At 35.1% G+C, this 23809-nt stretch overlaps 3 protein-coding genes across 3 annotated transcripts in view; 1 reads left to right on the plus strand and 2 right to left on the minus strand.

Annotated features, from left to right (window-relative positions):
- The window catches only part of LOC131957336 (DNA replication complex GINS protein PSF2), a 41437-nt gene that overhangs the window by 16820 nt on the left and 808 nt on the right, over positions 1-23809 (plus strand). Inside the window, exons 2-4 of the mRNA XM_059322070.1 lie at positions 21947-22044; positions 23319-23433; positions 23620-23719. Coding sequence (XP_059178053.1) covers positions 21955-22044; positions 23319-23433; positions 23620-23719 — 305 coding nt within the window. The 5' untranslated portion in view covers positions 21947-21954. The remainder of the gene's footprint in view (positions 1-21946; positions 22045-23318; positions 23434-23619; positions 23720-23809) is intronic.
- LOC131957335 (peptidyl-prolyl cis-trans isomerase 6) lies at positions 1485-4594 on the minus strand. Its single transcript, XM_059322069.1, has 4 exons — positions 4274-4594; positions 3012-3204; positions 2496-2615; positions 1485-2321 (listed from the first exon to the last, which is right to left on the minus strand). Exons 1-4 carry the CDS (start codon positions 4334-4336, stop codon positions 2083-2085), a joined length of 615 nt encoding a protein of 204 aa, XP_059178052.1. The 5' UTR covers positions 4337-4594; the 3' UTR covers positions 1485-2082.
- LOC131957332 (eukaryotic translation initiation factor 2-alpha kinase 1-like) lies at positions 8945-21611 on the minus strand. Its single transcript, XM_059322064.1, has 17 exons — positions 21573-21611; positions 19347-19538; positions 19045-19227; positions 18726-18859; positions 18302-18339; positions 18079-18202; positions 17777-17857; positions 17511-17613; positions 17355-17406; positions 16299-17241; positions 11704-11800; positions 11397-11497; positions 10829-10955; positions 10256-10350; positions 9822-9962; positions 9444-9539; positions 8945-9309 (listed from the first exon to the last, which is right to left on the minus strand). Exons 2-17 carry the CDS (start codon positions 19513-19515, stop codon positions 9169-9171), a joined length of 2625 nt encoding a protein of 874 aa, XP_059178047.1. The 5' UTR covers positions 19516-19538; positions 21573-21611; the 3' UTR covers positions 8945-9168.

Raw genomic sequence — 23809 nt, forward strand, 5'->3', positions numbered from 1 at the left:
CAATCCTAGAGACTGGGTGACACCAAGGCAAAAAATAGCAAATTATATAGAGAAAAATGATAATTCCACTTAATTAAGTGATGAATTTGAGTGTTAAATAGTCTTTTAAGAGGTGCAAATCGAAAGTTTGAGGGGGGTGGGTGCAAATCAAAAGGAAGGGTCGCTACGCCTCTGGGGGGTGACACCATTAAGTGCTACACCGGGTGACACCCAACCTTGCAACGCCACTGACTGGAGATTATCCTATTGCAATATTGGGTTGTACATACATTAATAATGGCTTTAACTCTCGACCATCATTGAACTCATAAGCCAAAAAGAAAACTAATTGAAAAAATGCTGATAAACTGAGATCAACTCCTGGAACAAAAATGTGAAGTGCTTGTCGGACATTGTAACTGATTACCACTTTCAGCTTAAAAGCTTTATTTGACTGTATATTGATTACCTACCCATGAAGAAATAAACTACTAACTTATAGTTAACATTGTTAGTTTAATTGGGGCACCACTGTTGACTATTTCATAGTACTTAGCCATCTTTCCTGATTCTCTGCTGCTTTTAGTAATTCTGCAAGGGATGGAGCATCAGGTCAGTTCCTTGATGTTCTCACCATTTTCTTCTTTACCTCCCTCACCTTCTCCTGACAATGCCTTCCATGATTATCTATGATAGGCCATTGGATCATTCACATGTCTATGTTATATGGGCTCTTTTTGCCTTGATGCTTTGCAAATTATCTAAAGAACCAATTACATTCATTCTTTTGCTAACCTAATTTTTATGAGTGTCTGTGCCTGGCATCCATGTAAAAATAAGACTGACATGATTAGCAACCCCATAAATTAGACTTCAGTGCAAAGATAAGCTTTTGTTAAAAAAAATGCTCCTTCGCTCACTATGAGCTGTGGTTCTTTGGGCAATCCTTGCTAGTACTTCTGATAATCATTTAATGTGGTTGGTCTAGAACTATGTGCTGTGGTTATTTGGGCAATCCTTGCTAGTACTTCTGATAATCATTTAATGTGGTTGGTCTGGAACTAGGTGGCACATACTGACACCCATCACTTTTGATGTCTGACCACAGTTGGATGTGTACATTAGGTGTCTTGCCTTGGCCACAAAAGCATGGTTACTGCAGTTCATCTAGTACCTCCACTATCCTGGCCAGTGACCATTAACTAGAAGGCCCTACGCCTAGCCATGCCTTGTAAATATCTTCCCCGGCACATGCTTTGGTCTGCTAGATGAATTAGTTTTCTGGGGTATGGCATTAGGCGCAAATTCTGAGAGCTTTCAAAGATAATGTAGATAGCCTGAGATCACTGAGGGCTCAGCGTGCTATACTTCAAAAATACCAACCCTTTCCAGAGTTTCTTGTATGTAAATACAACTAAATGCATAGTTCTTAAAAACAAGCATGAGTGTAAAAGATATATATAGTTATAGTGCATATATATTTATATAAATAAACAAAAAAATGATAACATTGTCAAAATATTTATTTGCAAAGTACAAATGTATTTAAGTATAAAACAATAATATAAAAAAAACAGTACTAAAAGTTGTAAAAGCAGATCCCAACAAGTATTCACAATTAATGCTTGAAATTAAAAGTTATCAAGCAATAGGCACTTTGTGGTTTTATCTTAATTTTTGTGTGTGAAATAATCTCTTTTAAGAACACATAATTGTTCAAGAATATTGCTTTTCAATGCCATGACTGAGTACATAAAAAACAATACATAGTTTTCAAAATCAAGGTGCTCAAATAATTAACAGGACTTATGACAAATATTATTCATTAAAAACAAATAAAGAAGATAATAATTTTGATCGATCAGCATATCTTTCATAATACTTTTGAATCTTGAGGCTGAAACTAAAAATTAAAAAAAAAAACCCATTTAACTCAAATATTTTGATTTAAACATTTTTAAAAAATATGCCATTTTAATGATTGATATGATAATACTGAATTATAGAGGATTTTCAAGGTTCTATTTTTGCACTGTCTGTAAACAAGTTTTACATTTTTAAACAGTTATAAAGATATACAACACAGGTTGGTAACAGTTTTGTTCAATTGTCCTCTACTGCAGAAATATCAGCATAAATTTGCTCATTTCTCACAGACTCTGCTTTAGACTTGGTGATTACAACGTCATCAATAGGGCTGTCCACAGAATTGGTTGGAGTGGAACCAATTTTTTTTACGACATCCAGGCCCTCAAGAATTTTGCCAAAAACTGTGTGGTGTCCATCTAACCAAGGTGTAGCCTTTAATGTGATAAAAAACTGGCAGCCATTGGTGTCCTTTCCTATGGAATTAATTAGGAACATTTTATTATACATTTTTTCTATATTTAAAAGAGCCACACCTAACAGTAAATAAGCTACAATTCAAAACAGGCAGTCTAGATTCTTTAGGCCCTGTAGTTTAATTTTGAAACTTTTCTTTGATTTATGTTACCATTTGTGTACCAAGTACTGACCTGCATTAGCCATGCTAATATATCCAGCTCCTTGGTGGTTAAGGGTGAAGTTTTCATCATCAAAATAACCTCCCCAAATGCTCTTGAACCCAGATCCATCCTTGTTAATATAATCGCCCCCTGATAGGGCAAACACAAGCATGGATTGTTACATTTATTAGCCTGTAGAAACAGGAAACCAGTACCGTGCCATTTTGCAATACTTCAGAAATAAAAAAAACCTATTGCTTACTAAATCACTAAACTAGTTAAAGAGCTAAATTATACATATATGTATATATATATATATATATATATATATATATATATATATATATATATATATATATATATATATATATATATATGTTTATATATGCATGTATATATATATATATGTATATATATGTGTGTATATATGTGTGTGTATGTGTGTATGTATGTGTGTGTTTATATATTTAATTTTAGTACTTAGTTGGCTCAACCTCCACCACACCATATTAATGGTAAATGTCCATGAAACTATAGTGAACTCACCTTGAATCATAAAATCATTAATAACTCTGTGAAATTTGCTGCCTTCATAACCATAGCCGTTTACATGAGATGCCAGCTCAATAAAGTTTCTGGCGGTCTTTGGCACAACATCTCCAAATACCCCAATGACAATGGTCCCTGCTGGCTCACCACCAATACTAACATCAAAGTACACCTTGTCTGTTACCAAAGGCTGAATGGAAATAATAGAAAAGTAAAAAAAAACATTCAACTTTTTATTTTTTATTTTTTTTTAAAAGCAATCTTAACCATTATGTGTGGGTCTATATGCTTTTAATGAAAAAGTATTCATTAATATTTTGTTCTTAAAATAGTTAATGAAATGATAATGGTATTATTTTTAGACCTAATAAATAAATAAATAATTAGCCTACCTAGAGATCATTGAATAAAAGTGTAAGTAATTGTACATACATTGTAAAGAAAAACTGCATGTGGGTTTCCCAAAACAAAAATTATATTCTATTTTGTCAAGAGGTTATTTAAAAATGAAATCGTTTTTTAAAAATAAAGAATATTAGTATGGTTGACTATGACAACATAAGTAATGTGTTGTCTCCCCTTATCAAGTTTTGACGCTTAGGGACTATTTCATAGTAACTTATTTTGACGCTCTAAGGAATGACAGTAGATCCAGACTATGCCCTAGGCCTAGATTAGTAGAATCTAGATCTCCTGTGAAAAGTGGGTCAGGAGAAAAAGAGGCCGGCTAACACATACTAACCAGCAGGCCTTTATTTATTTTTTTATTTTTTCCTCAGTGATTTAATCAAAGTCTGGGCATTAAAAAAAACGGGCTAAACAAAAAACTAAAACAATAAAATAAATAAAATAAAGAGGATCAAAAGTATAATATAGGGCCAAATGTTGATTTTAAAAAATTCAAATGATTTTTAAGCACCTTTTAATAATAGGCCTTTTAAATTCTAGATCTACCCCCCCCCCCCCCCCCGGCATTATTATAGGCCTACTTGGTACTTAATTTGATTTCAATGATTAGTGTTAACTGTTAAGTGTATTTCCTTTACAAACGATTACATTATTTTAATAATTCGAACATAATAAAATGAATAGGCCTATTTAACTATTTAATTTTCTAATCTCCGTATAATTTAAGTTAAGTCAGCAATTTAATTTCCAGTTTGTCTTAAGACTTAAATTAATTAAAATTAATACAAATATTATAACATCTAAAGTTTTGTTCTATTTAAATAAACGGATCAAATATGAAGCATACTTACATTTTCTGCGAAGCAAACTTTAAGTACGCTAAGCACAAGACAAATAAAATTAATGGAATTCATGTCAACTTTTTGTTCTAGAATTTCTGACTGCTCGGGCGAGATTTCTAAGACGGACTGAAGGAGCTGTCTACGTTGCGGGGATGAAAAAGTTTGAGAAACTGTACTCGTGGCAGCCTCGAAGTGAGCAGAAAAGTTCCTACCGTGGGAGTAAACCCCACTATGTAACGTAGCAGAAATTCAGCAGAACTGCCTAGATCCACTTTCTTTCACGTGGCTGTTTACCGCGTCCATCTTACGTTTATTTTTACTAGTTTACTGTAGACCCAGGTAGACCCCTAAAGTGGATTTAGTAGTTAAACTTTTTAGTTTGTGTGGCCTATTTCAAAACATTCTCTGAAAATGCTTCTTTTAAATATCAGTATCCAAATGTATTGTTTTTCATAATATTGAAAGTCTGTCTTATTACTTAAAAAAGTACCTATGTGAATTTATCATTGTAAAATAAGCAAAGGCCTTAAACTTTTAAACTATCAAGAATTAGTATCTAAAGATAATTAGATTTTCAATTCAAATAAAAGTTAGGTACTGTAACTTTACATCGGTCTTTACCATTAGGCTAGACATTTTGCTAAAGTAGCCTACGTTTGCAAAATATATCTCCTTTCAAGCTATTACGTTATCTAAATTTCTGTTATAATGACTAAATAATATTACTTAATCTTATTAATGTGGGTGTGTGTGTGTGGGGGGGGGGGGGGGAAAGAGGAGACCCATTAATGTAGATGGAGTGGGGTTGTCGAACTTGGTTGGTGTCGTAGTGATCCTTCAATGACAAGCAGAGTTTCTTCCAGGCATCTCTTCGGGGGGGGCGAAGCCCCCCCGAAAAATTTTTACCGCCCCCCCGAACGAAATGAAATTTATATAATTTATATAGAAAATATATACTTTTAACACTGTCCGCCCCCCCGAAGAAAGTTTACCGCCCCCCCGAAGATTTCAAGTGCCCCCCCGGAGAAAAAAGTCTGGAAGAAACACTGATGACAAGGGAGGATGGAGAGATAAACTGGGCCAAAACTATGCAGATTTGAACATTTTTCCTAAATGAATTTCTGAATGAGTTCGTTAGTTTTTCTTACACTTCATTACAAAGAGCATAGACTCAAAAAAAAAAAAAAAAAAAAACAACAACAACAGACAGCCAGTGTTTTATAACACGTGGACGAAAGCGTAATGAAATTAATGATAGCTAGCTACCACCCCAGATATATGCATAGGCTAATACCAAGCCTAACCAATACATGTTAAATTTAATATAGCCTGCACTATGTGAGATATTCTAAATAAATGGATTTAATATCTTGTACAACTGAAGTGATCTCTACTCACACTTCAGTTGCGTTATTATCAGCTATGTTGTTATTAGCCACGTATTCTTACATTCGTCACCCCCTCCACTGTACCATCACGCGTGGATCAGGCTGTTTCGTGCTCACGGATTGGTTGCTACTATCCGAAAACTCTCCAGCCCAAGTAAATATTTTCTATAAATAGCTTTTGAAAGTTGTGGTAGGCATACGATGTAAGCTGTTGGCCTACTAACCTGCTGGGCCGCTGATGAGGCTTTTAGAACTCAGTCTAACCGTACCTGCGAGTATGAGCAAACGGTTAGACTTCATGGTTGTTATAGGAACCGAGGTAATCTGAGGTCATATGACGTCATGTGGGCTATACCCGTTTGAAATAAAAATAATGTAAAGGAGGACCAAGCTGTGAATTTGTTTCCGGGGGGGGGGGGGGGGGGGGGGGTCTGCACGTTTGATGTGGGCACAGACGGATGATGTGTCTCAAAGTGCATAAACGCTGAGTAAAACTCTTTAGAAATTATTAATAGGCTAACTTAAGCGTTAAGGTGCGGCCTAACCCACAATGACAATACCTCGTTGTGTACAATTTTAAAGTTTACACTCTCTACTCTATAGACATTGGGATGAAGCAATAACAAAACTTGTGACAGCGTAGTGTTGTAAAAAACAAAACATCAGGAACAAACGGTCGTCTATAAACGACGTCAGGTCACACTCCTAGGAGACAAAATTGGAGTTCGTGTCGAGGGGGTGGAGGGGGTCAGCAAGTGTGAGAACACACTTGCATCGAGTTCTCTTAGTTGATTATGTTGCCAAAACTGATAAAATGAAACTTACCAATTAAGCAAACCGCACTGACCACTACGTGAAAACACACAGATTTCCCCCCACAGCATCGATACCAATTTTGTGTTTTGCGACAGTAGGAGCTAAGATAATGCCTTTAAAATGTGTGGGGGTAGCTACACTAAGTTAATGTCAACACTCTCGACGGGTCGGTAGTAAGAAAGACCAGAGCCGGCGTTAGGAATACGCGGGGCCTAGGGCCAACCATCCGCGCGGGGCCTGCTTTTTTCCATATATATATATATATATATATATATAATATGCATACACACATAATAACACATAAATGCCAAACTGCTCACTTTAATAACAGATGTTTACCTCTCCCAATGTAACCCAATGTTCTTAGTTGTTTTTTTTTCCTTGCTAAGATATTAAATCACTTTTCACAGTTATGTAATTCATACCAAATCACTTAATTAAGAAAATTCAATTACGTGCCAAAAAATTAGAAAAATAAAGTTGTTTAAATTGTTTGTTGATGACTAATTGTTCATATAAAAGCAGGGGCGTAGCGAGGGGGGGGGGGGGTGCGGACCGCACCGGGTGACGCCATTTAGGGCGGGGGGTGGGTGACACCAAGGCAAAAAATAGCAAAACATATACAAAAAATGATAGTTCCACTTTAAAAAGTGGTTAATTAGAGTGTTTAATAGTCTTTTAAGAGCAAATTTGCAAATCCCGACAAGGGTGGAGGGGGTGGGGGGTGGTGGTGGTGACACCATGACGTAAACCTGCTAATGATAGAGAAAACATGCTACATCAACACTTTAACTTTCTTCCAAAAAAAAAATAGTAAATCACTCTGTCTAATGCCCCCTCTGCACGCAACTGAATGTTAATTTTGTTATACCAAGACAAGAGGGCCTTCATATACGACATCTACAACAAGAAAGTCAGGACTAGCGTTCATCAGGTCACTAACTGTCGTCTTCTACAGACATCCCGTCTGCTCACTAATAGGACGTCTTCATCGGTATCACGTTACGCATTTTCCAAATTTACATCCCATGTCAGGTCGGGGGCTGATTCGCGTCCAACTATCTCCAGTCAGCTCAGGTCAAATGCGAGGCGACCGTACCCTACACAAAGGGGAGGTCTGACACTGTTTTTGTATCGAATTATGGGCTTTCCCACGTTAGGTGGGTGATAACTCACTAACATCAACCGTGGCCTCAGTTATAACAATCAACAACTTCGGCATTCGACCATTTAGTTTTTCCCCATTGAATTCAGCAACAATTTATTCAAGTTTATAAACTGATTCAGACAACAATGACAGTGCTGAAGCGCGGGGCCCCTTCAAGCGCGGGGCCTAGGGCGACCGCCCCGTTTGCCACCCCCTAACGCCGGCTCTGAGAAAGACAAAGACCAACATAGCAAGGCATTCTACATAGAATCCCCAACGGCAAAAGAGCCATGCCTAAAAAAGCCTGGTACTAGAATTGAAGGGTGCCAGTTAAAACTAACAGAGGATGTAGTGTTCTTTTCATACATTTTTATCCAGTGGGAGGGTACTTGAAACTTTTGAGGGGATGACACACTGGCTAAGTATATATTTTCTGTATCTGACCGAGGTGGGGAAGGGGAAACTTGAAAGAAACTCTGGGATGGGGATGCAAGCTGTTCTATTGCGACAATTACAAACAAATGTTAAATAGATCACCACTTATGTCATATTAAATTATTTTTGAAAACTACTTGAGAATCCGAGATCATCCATTTTGATGAAGCTAAACAATGGAGGTAAACCCTATTGTTTTTCATTTAAATACCCCCCTCCCAATCAGTTTGAAATTACTGACTACTAATCAGAGTTGGATTAACACTTTGTTGTGATTGGAATCAAATGGAGGGTAAAATAAATCTTTAATTTGACCATAAATTAATTTTTATTTACACATAATTTAAAAAAAAAATTACTTTTATTTACACATATTTTTTCATCAAAAGAATAATAAATGATTATGTCAACATTTGAGAAGCAGGTTGACCTTTTATGGAAGTTCAACCCACCTGTATAACAGGTGTAAAAATCAAATCAAAATAACATTCAACTAACAACCATATTAAAGCTTAAAATGGATTTTGTGTTTAAGAGACAACCACATTGTAAAATGACTTTATGCTTTGATTACTGAGTGTAGACCTACTCACATAGGTTTTAGAAAAAAAAAAATTGTGCCACATGTACATTCGTTTTAGAGATTCCAATAAAAAAAGGCTCTTTCACAAAATACAAATAATGTTTGAATGATATGTTTGATTGTTGGATGGAACATTTTTTAAACATCAGAAAATGAAATAAATTATTTTAAATATTATTGAAACATCAAATAAATTATTGAAAAAAAAAAACATGTTGGAAAGACTGAAGAATTATGACAACATTCAATTCAAGAAATATGAATAAAAAAAATGTAAGTATTTTAAAGTATTAAATAAGGGCAATAATGTAAGTGATGATAGATATTTACTGTAGCCTGAACTACTCCCTGGATATCAACAGCTTTGGATTAAACAGCACAGCAAGGTCTTGAAACACACACATAAATATGTTATTTTCATTTATCTCAAACAAGAAAGTCACTGAAAAATATATGCTGCTGATTCATACCCCATACATACATGTTCTGTTATTTTCATTTATCTCAAATAAGTTAGTCACATGAAGAACAAACATTATTGTTTTTTACCAGATTTAACTAAATTTAACTCTTGCTGAAGCAGAACAATCGTCTTGTCTTTGTCTTTAACTAAACTTTCATAATGCTGAAGCTCCTTCTGCTGCTGTTGAATTGTCTGTACGAGGCGTTTGATTTGCTGCAGAAATACAAAAGCCCATTCTTAGATAACAAACTGAAATCAGATGATCTGACTAGAGTAATGGGACAATTTTATTTTCTAATGTTGAGTAAACAATATTAATTTAAAAAAAAAATATGTCAGTTTCTTACCTGCTCTTGAGAAAGAAACAAAGAACTGTTCAGCAAATCTTGTGCTGATGGTCTTTCACGCTGCTCTGTTTTGATGAGTGCTTCTATTGAGTCTGCCTGTAGAAGTTAAAATGTAACAGGTCAATAGTTGTGCTGAGACTGGTGAATGTGGGTGAGATAGTGGGGATGGAGACTTTAGGTCTAATGTTTAATATGATACCTCTGGGTTATATTTAAGTTTTCAGTCATGTGACAACACACCCAAATTTTAACTTAAAAACAAAACCCAACATTTACCCTCATTTCTCTATAGTTTATAATTTTAATGTGAGGCATTGTCAGTAATCTCCTATTTACTTAATATTTTAATAGCAATTATTTAAAAATAAAAATCTTTACCTGAAGAGGCCACTTTTGTCTGAATGCTAATGAACATTTGCTTTTCTCTCTAAGGGAGATAATTTCATTGACCCTCTCCATCTCAGTGTTGAAGGTGTTAAACATCTCAAAGAGGATAACACCCAAGCTGTACATGTCACTCTGTAACAACAAGCAAAACTAAGTACTCATCTTTGTTTCCTTAAGGAACACAAAGCCCTCTAAAACTATGTGCTAGATTTGCTAAATTAACATTCCAGTAAAAAACCAGGAGATAAATATTTTGATCAAATTTCTGTAATAAAAATGAAAATTGTTTAAAATACTGAATGGGTTATTTTCTCAATAGTGTAGTAATCGTTTGGATATCTATTAGTACACATAGGAAGCTAAGTCTAAATTTTTACCTAAAATTATGTACATTATAGGAGAATATAGAGTGTCAAATGACAAACCTTTATGTCATAAACAGTTCCTTGCAGCTGCTCAGGCGAGGCATAGGCAGAGGTGCCCACTCCACTTGTGTGGTTGTCAAACTCAAATGATGATGCTGGAAATTTTTTTTTTTTCTAGGGTTACTTTTAAATAATCAACTATCACATTTAATGACATTTTTATTTTACAGAAGCAGCCACAAATTATACTTAAACTAAAGCATCATAATAAAGCTAAATTGATACAACATTAAGATAGTAATTATCAATAATCATGTAGAAAAGTACATCTTTTAGATATAAAACACCATATAAAAAAACTCACAGTAATTCATAGAAATATAAATCCAGCAATAATTGTATTTTATCACAGAAACACCAAAAATGATTCAATTAAATATCACATAAACATTACAATAATTTTGTTAGTAGTTTCAAACAAAACACCACAGTAATAGTTGTATATAAATACAACATTAATAATTCTATTTTATAAAAAAAACCACCACATTAATACTATCCGACATCACTATCCAAAATGATTCTACTAGGTATAACAGAAATACCAACAGCAATAGATTTAGATGAACTTGCCTTCCTGATATGAATAGTGGCGCTTAACATCTCTGTCTCTATTTGGTCTGAGCATATCCTCCTTGGCAAGTCCAAAGTCTCCAATTTTAACATGAAGATCCTCTCCAGATAAAAATATATTTCTAGGCTGAAGGTCAAAACAAATGTTAGTGATAATTGTGCAAGGAAAAGCAAATGACATTGAAAATAAATAATTAACATTGGCATTATTGAGATTAATCTGAACAATAAAACAGCTGCCTACTTTAACTTAGAAATGTTTTATAATCCTCTTTTCTCCCAATTTAAAGAGGACATTTAAACTGAAACGTAATAAACATTGAGGAACTGAAAAGTGGAGTTATTGTGGGAATCATTGTTTCAGCATACATCTATAAAAATTGCATTGAAACCCCAGACATTAATTGTTTGACAAAATCAACCATTCCACCTGCTTTTTACACAAGTAAAACATTGATGAAATCAGTTCTTGTACACAATAATTAAAATTAAATACAACTGGCAGAGAGACAAATGATTACTAAGGTAATATTTTTTATATACAAATCAAGTAAGCTGAATGATGTACCTTAAGATCTCTATGAATGAGCCCATGAGAATGTATATAGTTGACACCTAGTAGAACCTGGTGAAATATCCTCAAGTTATCTGAACACATCAGCGTGGCATCTAGATAGAATATATTTTAAATGTGTTGTAAGTATTCTTCAGATTAGCAAGAACACACTAACATGATTTTATTTAAAAACAAATAAAAATATCAAATTTGACTCCACCGTAACTTTTTAACAATTTATGAAGAAAACAGATTATTATTTTAAAACCTAGATAAAAATTGTCTAAAATATGGCCTCAAATGTATGTAAAATACTGACCATATCCATCCCGATTAAATACTGCATTTCTTTCATGAAGCCATTCTTGCAAAGTTAATGAGCACAACTCCATTTGTATATAAAGTGTAATTGAATTCTGCATACAGAAAAATTGCATTGAAATTGAAATTCTAGCTCACTCAAAAACATGGTAAAGAAATATCTGATGAAATTGTTTGTTGATTGCATGCATGTTTTTAAACAAACAAAATTGCTGAGTACTGAATTATGCAGGATCTGAACGAATCAAAAGCCAAACCAACCTAGTGTCAATAAATTACATTCAAACACAACCGTACTGTATTTCCAATTAAAATGATTAACTTATCTTTTTGTTGGCTGGTACCAAATTGTTGATTCTTAAGTAAGCATGTTGGCTTGTACTATATTGTTTATTTTTAAGTGAAATGGTAACTTGGGTGCTTATTAAAGGGGCTAAGGTGACTAGGACTAGTTACAGAAACCCAAGGGGTTAATCTAAGATATTGGGGATGAGCAGGCCGGGGAAATCTAAAATTTAATTAAAGGTTATCGGCTCACTCTGGTCGTTAAGGGCTGCGAGTTCTATGCAGGTGCATGAGTGGCACGTAATGCTGGGAAGACACCCGCGGTGATTTATGTCTAAAGTTGAGTTCGGGCATGCCGCTGGACGTCTCGGTAGAATCATTACTCATGATCTCTGTTGTGGTCAGTTGTCAGGTGTGAAACGCGGCGGGAGTACCGCGTGGTCGTGCGTTAGCTCGAGCGGTGTATGACACGATCGTTAGCCCTGAGACAACGTGAAGATCTATAGCGGTCAGTTATCGGGTGTGCAACGCATGGGTGCATAGTGACCGGTGTTATCTCGAACGTCGAGAGATGGTACGGAGCCCAACTCGGGTTCTATAGCTCTAGGGAGATGATAAGGGGGCAAGACTAACCTATATATGAGGAAGGGCGACTATGTTGAGGTCTCTCTCTCTCTGACAGACACATAGGCTAGACACCATGGTCTAGGCCTCGGATGGTGGCAGCCTTATGGCTGGCCACTAAGGCTGGATTATTGGCCCAGTCGATGTTTTGTTGCTGTACATATGTGTTTCGTTCCAGATATTTACATGTGTGACCTGGTGTTTATACATGTGGCCGATGTTGTACCAGTGGCCAAACGTCTGCCGTGTAGATATGTTCTTCGTTCCAGTGGCCATTATCTTTGTGGCCCGATGTTTGTACCAGTGGCCAAATGTTGTATTCCGGTGGCTGGAAATCTCCCTGCCGCTTGAGTGTCAAGCTAGATTGTTGTGAGTACTGATGAGTATTCATAGAAGGATTCAAACCGTGTTTGCTTAGTGGAATCAGAATTAGTGATGATAACATTTACCGTGTGATTCTGGGATTACATAACAGTGCAACTAGAGACGATGACATTTACGTTTTTGATTTTGAGATTACATAGCAGTACAAGTGAAATTAGGACTAGGAAGAATAACTTTGACAAGTGTGATTCTGAGATTACATAAGCAGTGCAAGTATTTAAGTTAGGACTAGAGGATATGACAAGTGTGAATTCTGAGTTGTGTGAATGTAGATTTGCTATTCACACTTATATATGTCTTTTCTATGAATTAATGTCAGTTACCACGGTGACTAATTCTGCATTGAAATGTAAGTTTCATTATTTTTGTCTTTTTGACTTGTATTAGAAATTCAAGTGATGTTTTCTTGAATATGAAAGACTGGCCAGGTCTTATTTGTATTGTGTCTTTGCTTTTAACATATAAACCTTTGTGACGTCAAACAAAGATAAATAAATGCATATTATGTGTGTTTACTATGTTTTATTTTTAGTTTAATATTGGTGTTGTATAGATTTTAATTAGTTTTGCTCAGGTCTCTTAGACCCCTTTGTCACCACGCAAAGGTGCACGGATGAGTGAATAAGATCACCTCTTCGGTTTAAACCCCACGTAACATTTGGTGTCAGAAGTGGGATATAAGATCTATATTTCTCGACGAACCCCTAACATTTGGTAGCAACGAGTGGGATCCGTGCTTGAGCAAACTAAATTTAGATTTTTAAAAAATTGGTTTTAAATATGTTGAGTATATGTTGGTTTACCTCAGCATAATTTTTTATGTGTATACCTTTTTTTATTTGCATTGTTAACTTTTGGAACGTGTAGAACACGTTTAATTTACTTTATAAATTTTTGTGTGATTACTGTTAATTTTTGTGTGTTCCTGATGAACACATTGTGCTAATGTGACACATTTTATTAGCACTGACGGAACTATTTTTAGACCATTTTTAAAGAAGAATTTGGGTAGCCAGTTGACATGCAACCTTTGTAAGTTTTAATGGTGTTGAACGTATTATTGGCAACTATGGTATTCGTTGAATAGTAATTATTGTAGATGAAACATGCTGTTGCGTAATTTTATGACTGGGAAGACTTGGCTGATATTGGTACTGGACGTACATTATCAGGCCTTGTGGTATAAAATTATGTGTGACTGACTGGTATTTATCTTTATTGATGGCCATTTATTTGTAGTCGTAAGGCGTGATTTGTCCATTTTGGTTAACTACCCTTTAAAGATAAGTACGTGTTTATACCTGGTTTCAGTAGATGTTCATTTTTGAGACATTTTAGTATGCTCATTGATGTTTTTGCCTTCAGTGGCCTTTACTGTAAACTAGAGGTATGTGTTGTGTCAGTAGGTGAACAGTAAAGTAGAATGTTTATCTCAATTAGTTGTCCTTGTTAAGTTGATTGCGGGGACGCAATCATTTTTGCGGGGGAAGCATGTTGGCTGGTACCAAATTGTTGATTCTTAAGTAAGCATGTTGGCTTGTACTATATTGTTTATTTTTAAGTGAAATGGTAACTTGGGTGCTTATTAAAGGGGCTAAGGTGACTAGGACTAGTTACAGAAACCCAAGGGGTTAATCTAAGATATTGGGGATGAGCAGGCCGGGGAAATCTAAAATTTAATTAAAGGTTATCGGCTCACTCTGGTCGTTAAGGGCTGCGAGTTCTATGCAGGTGCATGAGTGGCACGTAATGCTGGGAAGACACCCGCGGTGATGTATGTCTAAAGTTGAGTTCGGGCATGCCGCTGGACGTCTCGGTAGAATCATTACTCATGATCTCTGTTGTGGTCAGTTGTCAGGTGTGAAACGCGGCGGGAGTACCGCGTGGTCGTGCGTTAGCTCGAGCGGTGTATGACACGATCGTTAGCCCTGAGACAACGTGAAGATCTATAGCGGTCAGTTATCGGGTGTGCAACGCATGGGTGCATAGTGACCGGTGTTATCTCGAACGTCGAGAGATGGTACGGAGCCCAACTCGGGTTCTATAGCTCTAGGGAGATGATAAGGGGGCAAGACTAACCTATATATGAGGAAGGGCGACTATGTTGAGGTCTCTCTCTCTCTGACAGACACATAGGCTAGACACCATGGTCTAGGCCTCGGATGGTGGCAGCCTTATGGCTGGCCACTAAGGCTGGATTATTGGCCCAGTCGATGTTTTGTTGCTGTACATATGTGTTTCGTTCCAGATATTTACATGTGTGACCTGGTGTTTATACATGTGGCCGATGTTGTACCAGTGGCCAAACGTCTGCCGTGTAGATATGTTCTTCGTTCCAGTGGCCATTATCTTTGTGGCCCGATGTTTGTACCAGTGGCCAAATGTTGTATTCCGGTGGCTGGAAATCTCCCTGCCGCTTGAGTGTCAAGCTAGATTGTTGTGAGTACTGATGAGTATTCATAGAAGGATTCAAACCGTGTTTGCTTAGTGGAATCAGAATTAGTGATGATAACATTTACCGTGTGATTCTGGGATTACATAACAGTGCAACTAGAGACGATGACATTTACGTTTTTGATTTTGAGATTACATAGCAGTACAAGTGAAATTAGGACTAGGAAGAATAACTTTGACAAGTGTGATTCTGAGATTACATAAGCAGTGCAAGTATTTAAGTTAGGACTAGAGGATATGACAAGTGTGAATTCTGAGTTGTGTGAATGTAGATTTGCTATTCACACTTATATATGTCTTTTCTATGAATTAATGTCAGTTACCACGGTGACTAATTCTGCATTGAAATGTAAGTTTCATTATTTTTGTCTTTTTGACTTGTATTAGAAATTCAAGTGATGTTTTCTTGAATATGAAAGACTGGCCAGGTCTTATTTGTATTGTGTCTTTGCTTTTAACATATAAACCTTTGTGACGTCAAACAAAGATAAATAAATGCATATTATGTGTGTTTACTATGTTTTATTTTTAGTTTAATATTGGTGTTGTATAGATTTTAATTAGTTTTGCTCAGGTCTCTTAGACCCCTTTGTCACCACGCAAAGGTGCACGGATGAGTGAATAAGATCACCTCTTCGGTTTAAACCCCACGTAACATTTGGTGTCAGAAGTGGGATATAAGATCTATATTTCTCGACGAACCCCTAACATTTTGATCGCTTAAAATTTTTTGTTAAACATAAATAGTTCTCTTATAAACCTGTACCATATGCTGCATTTTCACATGCCCACTTTTTTGTGTGTAATTGAACTAAACCTAAACAACTTATAAAAATGAATATTTACCTGGAAGTCAAACCTACGATTACTGCACTCTATAACTTCAGCCTCCTCGTTAAGAACATCTGAATGAACAAACTGTTTGTAAGATGGGGTACATTTTTGTGTGTGATTTATTTGAAAGCTTCTAGATCTACTAGCAACATCAGAATCTGAGTTAGAACTTTCAGAGTCTTCTGAACATGTGAGATGAGTATCAGGCTGGGAGGACAGTCTGCTGTCCATACTAGTTATTGTCTCATTTACAACAGAAGATATTTTTTTATGAGACACTATGGAAGTGGAGTTCATCTCTTGGAACACAGCACCTAGCACTGAGGTAGATTCTGAATGAAAAAATTTGCTGCGCTTTGATGAAGATTTTAAATTAATTAATGACTGACTGTGTTTGGGTTCGGCACTTTTATTATCCAATGTGATAGAGGAAGAACAGACAGTTTCCTGAATAGAAAGAAATTTATCACTGATTGCTGCAAGATCTTCAAGGTCACCAGTTTTCAGAGTTTTTGATTTGGAAGAAATATTAATGAGCTTCTGTACTTCACTGTCTTCACTATGCTGATTTATAGACACTGGTTTGTTTTGTAAACTTTTACTGATTTTATTTTTTGACGTTTTCTCAGATTTAACACTTCTCCCAGAATGTAAAGGCTTGTCCTCATAAAGTGGTTCACAATTATTGTCTGAATAGTCAAAGTTGACCTCAGAGGAAACCTCTTCCTCAATGATCATTTGCATGTTTGTTTTTTTAAGCCTCTTTGCCTTGACCTGACAGGCGTTGTCAGCACCAGTCAGCTGGTTCTTCTCTGTCATCTCTTCCACTTTGACTGTGCTGAAGATCTTTGCATTCATCGCCAGGCCCACACCACCTGGTAACAGGTTTAAACTATTTCTGTCAGCTTCTGCCTCATTTTCATCATCAGAGCAGAAAATAATACTGTTGTCTTGTCTGTAAGGAGAAAAAAACCACCAATTAAAAAAAACTGTACCTTAATTTCAAGATAAATGAGGACAGTTAAATTCTAGCAATAAATAAAAATGTTGTAAATGAATTAAACTCACGTTTCATTAGTAATACTATCTTGTTCTGGTGGACTCTCATTTGAAGAGTTGCCTTTAAAAAAAATGTACGAGCATAAAATTTATAATAGCAAAGAATAAAAACATTGGCAACTTGTTATAAAAAAATAAATATAAAATGAACAGAGTTAATCTTACATTTTATTGAGGTATAGGGACTATCATACTCCATCCATGCAGCATTATAGCCAACAATATTGCTGTGCTGCAGGTTCGCAAGTGCTTTAACCTCCCGTAAAAGCTGAAAGATGAATACAGTTGCTGTTTTACGATTACTTTTATTTATAGTATCTGGTTCATAAAACCCCAGGTGAATCATAAAGAAATTAAAAAAAAATAATGTAAATAAAAAGTTTATTTCAAAAGTCAAAATTTTTCTCTCCTAGAGTCATAAACATAATTACCTTTATAAGCATTTCTGTATTTTTATGAGTAAACCTAATCTTCTTCACAGCATATTCACATCCATCTAAATAATTGCGAGCCTAGCAATAATAAAATCACACACATTGTAATAAAACAAAAAAGCTTATAGAGACTGAGGCCTATTGTAATGATGAATAAACAATTTTTAAAATGCATTAGTTCATTTTGAAACCAGAACAAATAAGCGAAATGCAATTTATTTGAAAGCTACTGATACATGATGTTTTAAGCCAATTAAGTAATTTTTTTATTAAACTATATTAACATAAATATCACTAACTTTATACACGGAACCAAAGCCTCCTTTTCCTAGCAAGCAGATTTCATGAAATTCATTCCTATAGTGTGAGGTGTGCTGCCATATAATGTCCTCATCAGATATGTTCAACCTATCAATGCTCAAACTGTAATGTTTTCAATACAAAAATATGTCTTCACAATAAAAAGAGACAATACAAACATTACCTAACATGATATTAATAAAATGTTCAGAAAAAACTTACTTAAAATTTTGGGATGTAGGAGGCAGAGCAAGCAGGGACTGCATTAAACAGATGAAAAGAAAGATGATTTAATTATTGTTCAGTATACTATCTTTTATATTTACCATATATTTGAATTTAAAAATTTAAATCCATAAAATGTTTCAACTGTGAAATGAACAGACATAAATGTGTTTAATGGTTAAAATGTGAATAAAAAATAAGAATATATTTATATAAAAAACATTCCCCTCGAAAGTTAATTCAATTGTGTCCACGCTAGTTCAATTAATCATTTATGTACTTAACTAGTGTCAAATTCTTTATTTAAAGTTAAATGTTTAAGCATGCAATAGTTTTATAAAAATAAAAACTTTTCATGTTTTGTATGAAACAGGAGCACAATAAACAAAGTAGTCAACACAACCGCTAACAATAGCTGTACCTGATCTATTGATTTCATGGCTGATAGGATAACCTTCTCTAACATTGTTCTGTGTTGAAAACGCAAGCTACTCATCTCATCTAAGTGACTCATAGGAGCTATGACATGCAGGCTGATGAGGCGCTCACACAAAACTAGCAAAAAGTTTTTAAAAAAATTGTTTTGTGTTTAGATTTTAACATGTTTATAGTTCAGCTACCAAAAGATCTGTATTTTTAAAAAAAAATCAATTAATTTTATCGAATTGAAAATATATAACCACTGAGTTATTAATAGAATAAAATCTGTTAAAATTCAAGGGTAATTTTTCTAAACTTACTTTTAAAGAGCTGATTTGACTTAGTTTTATCCTTGACATACATGAAACACAGCTGCTCTAGTAAAGAAGCCATCAGAAGATGAAGGGGAAGACTACTGCTAGATGCTAAAGCTAATGCTTTAGATTCTGCTAGTTTCAATTTATTCTTATTCCTTCCTTTTTCTAACTTTTCCAAATCAGATTCTGAAAAAAAAAAAGATACTTTTAGTAGTTCAACTTCTAGAACAAAAAGGTACTTGAAATTAGTTGTAAAGTTAAAATTGGCCAGTTAAGTGTTGGTTGAAAGAAAAAAATGTACTTACTATCTAGTTGTCTAATGGGCTTGATCTCATGCCGGGGCTTAATGTCTGATATTGCTGGTACAAACGGTCTCGGCTTGCTTGGAAGTTTTGAGACATTGTCTTGTTTCATTGAGTCCTTTAGTACCTGGGTATCACTTGGTATTTTCAAAGGAAGTAAAGTAGGCGGCATTGTGCCTTCACACTGGTTACAAGCTTAAATAAGTAAAAAAAAGGTAATTTAAAATTGATAAAGGATAAAACATGTTTTGTTTATGTTTTAAAAAAATAATCTAACATATTCTTTATTATTCGTACTTGTAAAACTTTAACTGTACGTAGTTAATATTGCCTATAAACTAGACTGTTTGATCTCTGAATTCTAAATCTAGTAGTTTTATGGAGAAAATAGTTAATTAATTAAAATGGCTTGAGGCACCTAGTTACTGAACAAATGTATTTAGTACTATGAAGGCCAGCTGTCAACTTAAATAATAATAATATTGCCTAATACTTAGCCTATCGACATTATAACTAGGCTAATTTTAATTATAATAAACCTATTGCTTAGTACTTTATTGTAGGTTGCTACTACACTTACTAGTCTATAATATCTGGAAACTAGTTTAGTATTAGTAGTAGGTCTAATTCTAGATATAATTATACTTTTAAAGATTCCTCTTTAGACCTAGCAATCCAGTGGGCAGATGAAGTAGAGTTCATGTTTCTTAAAAATCATGATTTACTTATGTTTCTTGAAGATTAGCATTTAATTATCAAATTGGGCTTTAATTTTGTTATGCCCTAGGCACTAAGTAAGATGCCCTAAGAACTTTACCATAGCCTGAAAGCTTTAAACCACTAACTTAGATCTTTATTAATATCTGTATAGCCATGACTCGCTATTCAGACACAGGTCTGTTTAGCGACAGACCGGCTGAAAATGGTCTATAGTTTTCCTTTTATGTTGTTGTGACTCGATCTTTAAGTGTTATGCATCGGCATGGTCAAGTTGAGAGCAGCATGACGGCTTACTAGTAGGATCAAATGCTCAACGTATTTTTGTTCACAGTGCAAATGACTGAGGTACGTACAGATCCAGCCACCGTTATCCCCCCCCCCCCCCCCACCCCCAATGTTTATTGTTGTAACAAGTTTTTACTATAAATACCCCCCCCCCCCCCCTTTCCAGATAATGTCAAGGTGAAAGGGAGCCAACAGTTCATTTGTAAAATCATTAGTTAGGTCTTTCTCTTAACCAATGGATATTGATGGGACATAGACATTTTCTTGAAAAATTCCTTTTTATTGGACCAAACAATGCCGGGTCCAAATATCAGAGCATGGCTATCATATTTTATTATAATGATATCTTGTAAAACTAAGTAAGGGTCACATGGCACAAGTCCAAAAAGCCACTTCAAAGTACAAAACTTAAACCATTAAAAAAATAAAAACTAAACGGGCCTAGAGTCTAGATCTAGTATTAATTTTAAACTATTAATTTAGGCAACTATAATTAAAAAAAAACAAAAACAAATCAGGCCTAGGCTATAAAATAATTAAGGATAATTATTAAATTAATGATAATGAATTGGCCCCTGCCTAGCCTAGGTAGTCTGTAATAGTAAAGGGTCATCCATAAATGACGTAAAGCTTAGGTAGATTAATATTTAATTTAATAAAGTTTTCTAAAACACGAAATAACGGCTAAAATTCATTTCCTAACATAGCTTTTTTGTAATGCCAAAGTGATAACTTATGTCACACCATCTGAATCCCACATCACACACCATGACAAAACTACTAAATTAGTACGACCCCCCCCCCCTACGGGTGTGATGTCATTTATCAAAATAATATAAAAGGCCAACCATATCGATTTAAAGTCTAGTTTTTTAAAGTCAAGTCAGGACTTGTGGAGTAGTGTAAGGCTAGCCCGGCTAGGCTAGGTAGATGAGATCTAGATATTCTAGTGTGTGTAGTAAGTAAAGGCAAAGGTAGTGAATGATGAAATTTCAGGGAATTTTTTTTATAAACTCAGCTCAGGAGATTTTCAGAACATCCTGAAATTTCAGGAGGCTGCTGGGACCATGTAACTTCTAGAGATTTAACTAAATCTAGATAAGATCTAGTTCTAAAAGTGTTTTAAATTTACACTAACACTTAAAAACTGTGTCTAACAGTAATACTAATAAAAGTAATAATCTCATAAGGCATAAGGTCTAACTATTACTAAGTTTTACACACCTTTACTTTGTTTTCTTTTATCTTTCTGTTGCTTGGGACGATTCCGAATTTTGTATAAACTGTGCCAGGTTTTACTAAAGGCCGCTTACATCGATCTTTATATCACTAGATCTAGATCTTTAAACGTTTTTTTCTTGGTCAAAGAGAAAAAATCTCTATAATAATAGTGGATAACGTTATAACCACAAGCAACAATAACAAATGAAGATTTGAATTTAATAACAAAATTTGAAATGCTGTAGGCTTGGGGCCTACTTTTTAAAATGTCAGACTTACCAATCAAGTTCAAATGTTGTCTCAGATTGTTAATTCATTTTGGCAATTAGCTTTACCTTCAATATTCCGATTATTCCGGGAAAATATTTAAAAAAATAAATAAACAATGGACCCTTCTGAAGTAGAATTTCTTGCGGAAAGGGAACACGTTAAAATCATCCCAAACTTTTCGCAAGAGAAGATATATCTAATTAGCGTAAGTTTGGCTATCGGTAGGCCTAGTTACAAAAAATCTTAAATTTAAAATGTGAGAGTGAGTGTGGCGGTGTCAACTGAGGAGAGCCGAGCGAGACTGACTGAGTGTGGCCCAGTGACACTCATAGTTTGTACAAATCAAATTACTTGCCCAGGCGTGCACTATGAAAAGCTTAAGGACCTAAGGAACTTAAGTATACGTTGATCACCCTCTGCTAAGGTGAGGTAGAATACCCCTTGACTGGCAACCACGCATATATCAGGCCAATCAGGCCAATCAGGGGCTGGTCTCTAGTCTAGTAACTAGTTGGTGCCACCAGTCCAGTTAATTAAACTGTTAAACTTCTAAACAGTACTGTAATGCAGTAGGCCTGGCACCAACTCAACAACCCTGTTCCATTTTTATTTTTAATTAACTGTAGTAGCTGTCCATCTCCAGACAGTGGCGTAGCCAGGATCATCTCGGGGGGGGGGGGGGGGGGGGTGTGGGGGGGGGGGGGTACCAAACTTTCGATTTGCACCCCCCCTCATACTTTATATATATACCGAGGGGTCTATGGAGGGGGGGGGAGGATTATGACCCCCCCCCTGCCTATGCCACTGTCTCCAGATGATTCCCTGGTAAAGTTAGACTCATGATTCAAGAAGTACTCTTGACCCCCTGTGCATGTGCAGAACATCCAATCATCTGAATCCATTGGGTTGGGTGCCAACTACTCACCACAGTCAGGGTACCACCCCTCTGTTATTTAAAAAAGTTTATAACCAAAACCTTTTCTGGAGTGTACTCAACAACGACCCAAAGTTTCATTTTGATTGGATTAATGTTGTAGTTATGCAGACAACATACATTCAGTAATAATTTAATTATATCTATAGATAGGGCATTATAGGCCTACACAGATTTATTTAATATTTATGTAACAAAATAATAGGTCTACTAGTATTATGAAAAGGACAATGAAGAAATAGTGGGAATTATTGAACATGCACACTAAATTAAATTTTTTGTTTAATTCAGTATTAATTTCAACACCAAATAAAATAATTCTAAATCAAAATATTATCTTGAAGAGTAAAGATAATAGTGGTCTTGATCAAATAGCAAATCAAATTTTGTAAACCTTATGTGAGTTCTTCTAAATTAATAAAAAATATTTTAATAATCAGTGGAGCCCTAGTGTGTGCTTAATTTGTCCCTGGGTGTCATCATTACCCTGGCACAAGTTTTGTAGAATGTTATTATATAATGTGGCAATAATTTTACTCTTACAGGGTGATATAGGCCCCTTTAGTGCTGGTCTTCCTGTTACAGTTCCCCTGTGGCTTGCAGTAAATTTAAAACAAAGACAGAAATGTAGATTTATTGCTCCAGAATGGATGGACATAGGTATTTTTCTAAGGGTTTATTTTTTATTATTGACAAAGACCGAATTAAAAAAAAAAATTTCAAAAGAAAGAAACACTTTTAAAGCTTTTTGTAGATCAAAATACTTTTTCTCAATTAGATATTAGCATTGTATTTCAATTAAATTTTAGCTCAAATTAATCTTTTTCTTTCTTTAAAACAAAAAAGAGGTTTTGAAAGAAAAAAAACAAGAAGAGGCTGATAGCAGATTTTTCACCCAGATGCCAAGTCCATTCTATATGGAGATGACTCAGCTTTTGTTACAGTGGTAGGTAAAAAAAAACAACTAGTAGCTTGGATGTTTTTGGTGTAATCAATCTACATAGCAAAGAATGTTTTTGATTGACTTTTTTTTTTC

The sequence above is a fragment of the Physella acuta genome, unplaced genomic scaffold (assembly GCF_028476545.2).
Source record: "Physella acuta isolate Inbredline_101_S28 unplaced genomic scaffold, ASM2847654v3 ptg001234l, whole genome shotgun sequence".
NCBI lineage: Eukaryota > Metazoa > Mollusca > Gastropoda > Physidae > Physella > Physella acuta.

Bases quoted from the DNA above. Each gene is read 5' to 3' on its own strand.
- LOC131957335 (XM_059322069.1), bottom strand. From the start codon at position 4,336: ATGAATTCCATTAATTTTATTTGTCTTGTGCTTAGCGTACTTAAAGTT. The intron at 3,205-4,273 runs GTAAGTATGCTT...ATTTCCATTCAG, and splicing joins AAGTTTGCTTCGCAGAAAAT to CCTTTGGTAACAGACAAGGT. The intron at 2,616-3,011 runs GTGAGTTCACTA...TTGCCCTATCAG, and splicing joins TAATGATTTTATGATTCAAG to GGGGCGATTATATTAACAAG.
- LOC131957332 (XM_059322064.1), bottom strand. From the start codon at position 19,515: ATGCCGCCTACTTTACTTCCTTTGAAAATACCAAGTGATACCCAGGTA. The intron at 17,858-18,078 runs GTTAGTGATATT...TATTATTGCTAG, and splicing joins GCTTTGGTTCCGTGTATAAA to GCTCGCAATTATTTAGATGG. The intron at 11,498-11,703 runs GTCAGTATTTTA...TATTCTATCTAG, and splicing joins ATTTAATCGGGATGGATATG to ATGCCACGCTGATGTGTTCA.